The sequence below is a fragment of the Octopus sinensis genome, linkage group LG12 (assembly GCF_006345805.1).
Source record: "Octopus sinensis linkage group LG12, ASM634580v1, whole genome shotgun sequence".
NCBI lineage: Eukaryota > Metazoa > Mollusca > Cephalopoda > Octopoda > Octopodidae > Octopus > Octopus sinensis.
Window position 1 is genome coordinate 33,570,682 of NC_043008.1, and position 10,223 is coordinate 33,580,904.

A 10,223-nucleotide genomic window follows, 5' to 3' on the forward strand; every position below is an offset into this window, starting at 1 on the left:
CTTCCGGTAGAGACGGGAGGTAACTCTTGTCAACCATTTCATCATTCCTGTTTATGTTGATGTGACGCAGCACGAGACGACGGCTAGGTGTATTTTCAGTGAGTTGTCTATGATTATGTATTTCTTTTATGGTTTACACTCGAAACCAACGCTAATCCGACATGCCTAAAAATGAAAGGCGTTAAGATCGTGAACCTCCTATCATTTTTACTTTGTTTCAAACATGATATATCTAAGACTATATTGTCTAATGTGTCCTGTCATTTCCTCATATTTTCTAAGATACCAAGGTGTTGAAATCTAGCAGTTCTAGCGACCACGTAGTGACTTCATCGTTGGTTCACCTGTTTACGTGTGATATATGTTTGTGTTTACAGAGAGTGAGGTTTTTTTAATCTCGAATATTGTTATTAATGGGTTTGATTGGGAGGGTGGGGACAAGATTTCCTTTATGTGGTCCTATCGATGCGTTGGTTAATCTCTGTTTTTCTCCATTTTCTAATTATCTTATATATATATATATATATATATACTAGTGTATTTTGTGTATATACCATTGTATATAAAGCGTAATTGTTTCCAATTTAACGTTTCACGATTATTATTATTATTATTCTAGTTTCCAAAATTTTAAATGCTACATTACAAATTCCGTTCATGAAAAATGGAAAATTCAGTTCATGGTTATTTTTTAATTTGAAGTTGTTTTGGAGGTGGTAACTTCTGGAAAATTTCGTTATGTAGAATCGTTCGTGGATCTTTTTGATGTAAGAAGAGTTTCGGTTTCAGGATCAGCTTAATGGTCGTTTGTCGTATGAGTCATTTCCACAACGAGTGGTGAGCTTTAAGTTGTCATAATTACGTGTCTATAGAGAAAAAAAAACGAAAACATTTATTTACATAAATTCCCACGCACAACTTAAGTTTCAAATACTTTGCTGAGATAGTATCTGAGAATTACCTCTTCTGTAAGGCAGTAATTTTAGTTATAAAATAAGAATGTATTCACAATATTTATTAAGTAGATGTATGGGCGGAGGTAAAGAATACGCACACCACCCATTTTCGGCGTAACAAAAACCCTAACCCTAAACACCGGCTGTATGTATTCTTTACTTTCGCCGATGTATGTAATTAACACATGCAAGCCCCTCCCCTCCCTCGTCATTCTCTTTCTCTCTGCAGCTGGTGTGTTGGCATGTTCATGATCAGCTGAAGTACTTGGACACTTGCTTAAGGACTTCCCAAGTCTATACCAGTGACAGGAGACCGGAGACGTGATTTGAACTCGAGAATCATAGAGCCGAAACAGTTACCACAAGATGTCCCTTTTCATGCTTCAACATTCTGCCAAACCTGAACTAGATGAAAAGCAAAGTTGACACAGGTGGGATTCTATCCGTCAATTCGACTCCATACACAAGGAAACACATGTGTGCACATTATTTAGCTCTAGGTTAACTTGATCGAGGAAACCTATAACCAAGCGAACTCCAACCATGATTTTCCTGGGGGATTTTTGCAGACAATGGCTTTAGTCAAAATGTGTGTTCTCATTATCAACAATAGCAACATACATTCGCTCAAGGGATCAATACAATCGACTATTTCTTCCTCAAATTTGGTCTGTAAGAAATCACTACTGGAATTGACTGAATCATTATAACATCGGACAAAATACTTTGCAGCATTTATTCCAACACTTTTTTTTTTGTTGAGATCAAATCTTAGCCCTGTCTGTCATTCCTTCAGGTTTGATAAATGAAAATACCAGTCAAGTACTGGAGATGATATTTTATAAATTTAATTCTTACTTAAGTTTTGTGGCTTTGTGCTTAGAAATGCTTCATCATTAATATTTATAAAATTCCACCAAGATCAACTTTTCCTTTCAGGGTCAATAACACAAGTAGTAGCTGATTATTAGGGTCAATGTAATTGACTAATCTCCCCACCCAAATTTCAAGCTTTGTGCCAATAGTAAAAAGGATTATTAATATTTATAGCGTTATTAAGGCAGTGAGCTGGCAGAATTGTGAGCTCGCTGGGCAAAACGCTTTGTGGTATTTCGTGTCTTCTTGTTCTAAGTTAAAATTTCACTGGTCAACTTTGCTTTTCATCCTTTCAGGGTCAATGAAATAAGTACTAGTTGAAAAATGGGATCGTTGTAATCGACTTACCCCTTCCTCAAAATTGAGATTTTTAGTATAGAAGACACTTAGTAGTGCTCAAAAGATTCAAGCTTAGGCTCCAGTGTCTTTTACAGGGGATTGATTCTGCAAGGTAAAAAATGACTGTAAGAGGGATCAGGTTGAGAATTATATATATACATTGTAATACTGATTCGCACTAATCTAGTGAGGTGGTAATTTCTGTTTTTGTGCTGTCAAAACCTGAAATTAGGATGTAGTTATTGCCAATATTACATGCCTGTCATACAATACATCAAAATGAGATATCCATTTTGATTTCAGGTTCAATTATGCCAAGAATCCTGCTTCACAGAAATACATACTTGTGAAGGGAACCAAAACATTCATTGCTCTGATCCCCAAGGTACGGTAAGTAATGGTCTATTCTAAAGAAAACTGCTTGACATCAGCTTTCTTTGTTGAGTTTTCTTGGAAGTCAGAGAAAGAATGTGGTGCCACTCTAGCATACAGTCTACTGCAGTATCCATAATCTATGCTGTAAAATGATCTAATCTTGATCAAGAATAGTATTAAGGTTTAGAGTTAGGATTAGGTTTTTGGTTAAACTGCACAGTGGCCAGGTAGGTTGCTAAAGTCATACTATAAGGTTGTCCCAAAAGTTCATAAAAAGTCTTAGAAAATAATGGTCTTTATTTTGAGGAATAATTTTTGTTGTTTTTGTTAGTACTCGGCGAGTAAAAATTCAATTTTCGCAAGTGTTTACGAACTTTTGGGACAACCTAATAAGAGTGCTTTACTGAATTGTTATCATTTATTGTAGATATATTATCATCATCATCAATCATTTTGTGCTATCAAAATCTGGAATATTTTTTTCTTAGTATTAATTTCTTACTTCTGTGCAAAAATCATACATTCTAGGGAATGTTGTGTGACTGAATTGTTCCTCCCATACTTTATTATTACTTCATTGATGAAATGTAAAGTTGACGTCTGTGGGATTAAATAACACAAGGCATTTTAGTTTCTTCTCTAAGAAGATAATTTATAAAAAGAAATGTGAAACTCTGTTTTCCTTAACTACCTGAAAAGAATCAGAAATTAATATAAGTAAATTTTAGTCCAATAATTTTCTTTCTTTATTTCTCACTCTAGAAAACCAACTATTTTTAACTGATGAATATATTTATCACAAATCAAAATGATTGAGCTTTGTACTAAGAAACGGATGGCCATTGCTATCATCATACTAATTAGGTAAGTACACTTGCTGTTTTTGGCCCCAGATCAACCTTCATCAAGTAGGTGTGATCTAAGACATTCCAGTTGTGTTCAAATTCTTTTTGCTGATCTTCAGACTTCATTATTCAATGTATTCTTCCATTTTTTAACCCTTTCGTTACTGTATTTATTTTGAAATGTTTTTTGTTTCTTTCAATTACTTTAAATATAACAAAGAATTTAGTAAAATAACTTAATTATCATTCAGCTAGTGTTAGGAACATAAATTGTGACAAATGTTTGGTGGAAGATTTTAATTCAAAATTTATGTGAACAAGACATTTGTACTCAGAGCCAGAGGTGGTTTCAGCCGGGTCGGTAATGAAAGGGCTAAAGACAGTACAATGTAATTTGAAAGATTTGATTGTTATTTCTTGCCATTTAAGTGATTTCATTGGAGCTCTCTCATTGGCAAATACATTTGTATCTTCTTCCCTTCTTTTCAAATTCACTCAACTGTGTGTTTTGGTTTAATCACCTTTTGTGGTACACACTGAGAACATTTATCTCAAATCTCTTCCTTTCAAAGTCATATCTAGTAATATAACATATGTACTCCAAGTGAAACTGTGGAGTCCAGTAAAATGGTAACAAAATGGAATAACGAATTCATCCCATCTCGATTTCCCCACTTCTGCACTTCACACAAACTCATGGAGTAGAAGCTTGGAATAAAATTTTCGCCATCATGGACCAAGTTGCATCTTCTCATTTTTGTTTTTTGTGTCTCAAGTTGGTATACTGACTCACCAAATGTTCATAATTTTTACCTCGGATCCCAGCCAAAGCCTCTGCAGCAACATTAATATTCAGCTACAGCTTAACCTTTTCAATACCAACCTGCCTGAGACCACCCTTATTTCTATGATACGAATTGCCAGTGCTGCATTAACACACCTGTGCCAGTGGCACATAAAAAGCATCCAGCACACTTAGTTAAGTGAGTGTTAGGAAGGACATCCAGCTACAGAAACCATGTCACAACAGACAGTTGGAGTCTGGACAGTTCCCTGCTAACCAGCTTTACCTCAAACCATCCAACCTATGCCAGTATTGAAAGTAGACGTTAAATAATGATGAAGATATTTGAAAGTGCCTGTTTTTAAGTAATCTAATTTTTAAAATTCCTTCAAAATTTCATGTCAATTTATGTTCCAAACACCAGCTTAACAATAACAAAGTTATGTTACTAAATTCTTGATTATTTTCAAAAACTAAGTGAAACAAAGACTGTATTCCAACAGAAAGTTGTAATATAATTTCTAAAAGGTTCAAGTGACCACTGTTGTCATCTGCATCATTTTAACATCCCCTTTTCTATGCGGGTATGGGTTGGACAGAGTTTATTGAAGCAGATTTTGCATAGTCAGATGCTATCTCTTACCTGTTTTCAAGCAACCTCCCCATGGCTAAACATGTTTCCACATAATATCATGACTGAATAACCTCTAACTACAACAATCATGCAGTGCTAAGATAAGGTGAAACACACACACACACAATGGGCTTCTTTTAGTTTCTATCTACTAAATCCACTCACAGGGCTTTACTTAGCCTGAGGCTATAAAAGACACTTGTCCAAGGTGTCATGGAGTGGGACTGAACCCAAAACAATGTGCTTGAGAGACGAACTTATTAGCTACGCAACCACACCTGGATATGTTTGAATCCATAGCTATCTTTTGCCTATCAAACAAAAATCAGACTTTCCCCATATTCTCTTAGATTAATGTTTCACATCTTGAACTTAATTCTCCTTTTCTTTGTGAATTATTTAATAGCTGTTAAGCTTTTGCTTTCTTTCTCCAACTAAGGAGAATAAAATTACAATTAATTAAAGATGTGTTTACTATTCACTATCATCATCATCACAATGTCCACTGTTTCCAAGGCCAGATGGAAGGTTTTAGGCAGATTTTCCACGTTCAGATGCCCTTCCTGTCTGCCAACCCTCACTTCCAAGGGAGGTAATATTTCCTCATGGTCAGGCATGTTTTTGATAGAAGACTGGGAACAAATAACCTCACTTGTATGACAGTGATGTTTGTTTACAACCATCATGTGATGTCTAGACAAGGGTATACACACACATACACACATGTACATAGATTATATTTACAATAGGCTTCTTCCAGTTTTTACCACATCCATTTACAAGGCTTTGGTTGGTTCAGAGCTATAGTTGAAGACACCTACCCAAGATCTGTGTGTGTGTGTGTGCAAGAGACTAAACCTGAAACCATATGGCTGGGAAACAAGCCTCTTAACTACACGGCTATGTCTGCACCAGTCTTATTGTTGTGTTGTAATTATTTATTTGTTTCTTTTTTTATTATTTCAGTGCGTCAGTTGTCACTGTAGTAGTTGAAAGTAAATGGTCATCTCATCATGTGATTAACAAAGAAGCAGAATTAAGTGCTGTTGGTACGTTAACTTGATTAGTTTATCTATTTCTGATTCATTTCTATTCACACACCTTACCCCGACAAACCAGTCTACATCTCTACATCTCTTCTCTTCCTCACATTTCCTCCTTCATGCACTATGTCTAACTTTCACTCCCCTATCCTGTCCTCATGGCCCTGTTTTTCTGTATCATTGCTATCTGATAGCCCCTGCACTCTATATACCCAGGTTTTTACCACTCACTTCCTCTCCCCACTCTCTAATCACACTTTTCTGACAATATCCTGCCACGTATATTATGCCACCATCTATATCTCTCTCTGCCTTTACTCGACCATCCCATTTATATTCTGATCCCCATCCCTTGTGAGTATGCTTGGCACTTTGCCACCATCTCTATCCTGCTGTTTCTCATTTTCTTTCTCCTTCTCCTGCACTTCCCTCAGGTTGGGTAACCATGTAGCTCCTTTGTGATAGCACACTTGCTTCTTTCCTCATTCCCGATTTCTCTCTCTGTCTCCAGCTGGGTAACCTTGTACCTCTACCGCAAAATACCTGTTTCTGTTTCTCTGCCCCACTAATCTTATTCTGTTTATGGGAGGAACCTTTGGTTTTCATCCCCCACTTAGGTGTTTGCTTTATATATATATATATATATATAGATATATGCATAAATGTAATTCTTTTCCCAAATAAATTGCACTTCATATTTGAGGCTCTGATGAAGCTATAAGGTGTTACTCAGGCTCTCAACTATAAGTCCTCTGCATCTTATAGCAGAAATAGCTGTAAGCTGATGAAGTTCTTATGATAATCGTTATTCCTTTATCATCTCATTTTCTTAGCATAAATAATATGTATTCAAACAAGAAGAGGTAGTGAATTAATGGTAGACTACTTAAATATTCACAGAGGCAACTTAACTATAGTCTTTCTTTTTAATAAAATATTTGTAATATACTGAAATAATTCCTGAAGGATAGAAAGTGTGTTAATCCTTAAATATATGCAGTTGTTTTCTTTTTGATTCTTTTAGCCCAATCAGATAATACTTCCACGTGTGTGAATGGTTATGGAACTGTCATCAACTCCTGTGTAGAATGCACTGCATTTGAGTTGGTAAGTATAAAATGATTGTATTTGCTGATTTCAAATTACATCTTTATTTTTACCTAATGTTCATATTTCATATTAAATATAAAAATGCAAAAATGTCAAATGACATCGAAAATAAGCTGCTACAGATTTAAGTGAACTCAAATTAAGCATTAAAAAAAACTACATGGAATATCTCTTGAAATTATTGTCATAGAAAATAACTATAGTGGCTTTGAGGCTGTGGGTGCTGAATGGTTAATTCTTGACATTGATGTGTTAAGTGCTGGCATGACTCTGTAGTTAAGAAGTTTGTATTCCTGCCATTATAGTTTCAGGTTCAGTTCCAATGTGTGGCACTTTAGGCAAGGGTCTTCTTCAATAGCCCTGAGCTTTCCAAAGTCTTCTAAGTGGATTTGGTCGATGGAAACCGAAAACAACCTGTCGTGTGTGTGTGCTTGTGTCACCTAGTTTCAACAACCTTTGATGGTGGTAAACAAATGTCAGTTATACAAGCAGTCATTCCTTTCCAATGTTTCATGGAAACATATTCCCTCTTTTACTCTTTTCCGGCATTTACTGCAGCTGAGCACTGTATATAATAAGCTTATTATTATCATTATTAAGGCAGCAAGCTGGCGGAATCATTAGCCTGCCAGGCCAAATGATTAGCAGCATTTCATCATTCTTTATTTTCTCAGTTCAAATTCTGCCGAGGTCAACTTTGCCTTTCAAACTTTTGGGGTCAATTAAATAAGTACCAGTTGAGCACTGGGGTCATTATAATCAACTCACTCCTGGAATTACTGGCCTTGTGCCTAAATCTGAAATCATCGTCAGCATCATTATTATTATGAAAGCAGTGAGCTGGCAGAATTGTTAGCTTCTGACAAAATGCTTAGTGGCATTTCACTTGTCTTTATGCTCCAAGTTGAAATGCTGTTACGGTCAATTTTGCCTTTTATTCTTTCAAGGTCAGTAAAATAAATACCAGTTGAACATTAGGGGGTCATTGTAATTAATTATCCCTTTGCTCCAAAGTTCCAGACCTTGTGTCTGTAGTAGAAAGGATCATTATTACTACTACTACAATGATAGCAAGCTGGCAGAATTGTGTTTCAGACAAAATTTTTGTGCAAAAACCACTGAATTCAACTTTCCTTTTCATCATTACAGTTGAAAATAAGTATTGGTTCAGTGCTGGGGTTGATGTTATCGACTTCCCTTTCCCCCAAAATTGCTGGCTTTGTGCCAAAATTAAAAAGATCTACTATGACTACTATACAATTCCCCTACTAACTTTTTTGCACATCATAGCCGGTGCAAACCTCAAAACTACCAGTATGCAATTTAGGGGTACTTTATTGTGTTGTGTTTTATTTTTTTATCATCATTTCTTCATTTGATAAGGTGTCATCTAATTCAGATTCCAAGCTGTACCTTATTGAAAGATCTTTCTTTTCTTCATCTCAGCTCGTTAACTACTGATCTCTACTGTAAGAAATTCCTTAAAAAAATGTAAGGGCGGTACATTAGATAATTTAGTCTTAAATATATTGCATCCGGCAAAAAGATAGGACGATCCCAACTTGAATGCCTTTGATCATAGCTCTGAAGAACAACTATAAAAATGGAGGCAATGCTAAGCAAGTCAGAAATATAATAATTCAGGGGGAATAACTCCTATAATTTTTGTAACGTTATAGTCATTAAATAAAATACGTAAAATTATTTTACTTTGAGTGTTTTTCTTTTGTTCTTTAAATGTCTTGACTGGATTGCAGAAATACAAAATATGTTAAATTAGAAATAGCAATTGTAGGCCTTTAGACTATCTTTGCCTTTCACTATGAAATTAAATTCTTTAGCATTCGGATTATTTTGTCAACTGTAATGTTATTTATTTACATTGTTTTGTATTAATTATGCATAATCTTGTAGTTTTGAGGATTTGATGTGATTGTTTAATTTTAAGATAACATGGTGGGGTAGGTATGAGAGGCTGGATTTAGCTGGTTTGAACATACAACAGGCAGAATATTTTGGCCGGATACGTAAAAAGCACCATCTGATCCTGGCCGTTTGCCAGCCTCGTCTGGCACCTGTGCCAGTGGCACATAAAAAGCACCCACTACACTCTCGGAGTGGTTGGCGTTAGGAAGGGCATCCAATTGTAGAAACATTGCCAGATCAGACTGAGCCTGTTGCAGCCTTCTGGCTTCCCAGACCCCAGTTGAACCGTCCAACCCATGCTAGCATGGAAAGCGGACGCTAAACGATGATGATGATGGATGGTTTAAATGCTAAAGGGTTAAATTTCACGGTTATTCCAGTAATGCCGTTAAATATTTATTAAAAAATAGAATTGGTATTTTCTGCATCTCAAGTTTGCCTCAATAAACTTGACACATCTCAACAAAAAATAGTTTCAAATATGACATTCCTCAACAAAAGATAGATTAGTATATAAAACTTCTCTCTTCTGTTGAGTGTAATGAAATTTTGAGTGGATATATCTGCTTTTTTAGTGAAGCTATAGTTATAAGGTGATTAAAATGAATGAACATATGTACTAATCACTTCAATTACTGTTTTTTTTCTTTTTTGTAGAAATTGGAAAGGCGATACTGTCAAGAAACAGGTTTAAAAACATTAATACGTTGCCCAGATGGCCGGCATCTATACAAGAAGTAAGTTAACAACTATGGTAATAATATCTATAATGCTGTTGTTATTGCTTTTGTTTAACCTCAGGTCAGTACTAACCCAAAATTATGATCAAAGACATTTTGGCTGTGACAATCTTGTCTTTTATTTTCTTGATACCCAATACTACATACCCACTGTGTCCTCTACGTTTTATATGATAGGATGCAATGTGAAGAAGATTTGGCTGTTATATCTAACACATCAAGCAACCACAGAGAAGCTCTCACATCAGCTCTGATATCCCTCGTTGGCTTGTATCATTTATGTCGTAAAATATATGCACTCCATTTTCACTGGTTCTTCAGTTGATGAAATGAGCTAATTTTGACACCTTTCCTTTATGTGCATAATGAGAAAGCCTACAAGGTCACTTTGCCTGTTGGAAATGTCAGCAAAATTTTTCTCAGATAACACACTTGCATGTAAATAAGAAACATCACTTCAAACAACCTAGTTCAAGATATACAAAAATGATGCCATGGTCATGGCTGGAAGCCTTTGATCATCAGTATGCAGACTCGCACCACCACAAGAGACAGTCCTTGTTGCAGTGTGATGGCTTTGTTTTCCTCAATGCCT

General features: G+C 35.7%; 1 protein-coding gene across 3 annotated transcripts in view; it reads left to right on the forward strand.

The window, feature by feature from the left end:
• Positions 1 to 36: 36 nt before the first annotated feature.
• The window catches only part of LOC115218136, an 11,747-nt gene continuing 1,560 nt past the window's right edge, over positions 37 to 10,223 (forward strand). Inside the window, exons 1-7 of one of the 3 annotated variants that reach the window (XM_036507846.1) lie at positions 37 to 98; positions 2,475 to 2,558; positions 2,720 to 2,773; positions 3,309 to 3,410; positions 5,776 to 5,858; positions 6,877 to 6,959; positions 9,546 to 9,625. In XM_036507846.1, coding sequence (XP_036363739.1) covers positions 3,355 to 3,410; positions 5,776 to 5,858; positions 6,877 to 6,959; positions 9,546 to 9,625 — 302 coding nt within the window. In that variant the 5' untranslated portion in view covers positions 37 to 98; positions 2,475 to 2,558; positions 2,720 to 2,773; positions 3,309 to 3,354. Of the gene's footprint in view, positions 99 to 2,474; positions 2,562 to 2,719; positions 2,774 to 3,308; positions 3,411 to 5,775; positions 5,859 to 6,876; positions 6,960 to 9,545; positions 9,626 to 10,223 lie in introns of all 3 variants that reach the window. The other 2 variants (XM_036507845.1, XM_029787932.2) reach the window with 2 other exon arrangements.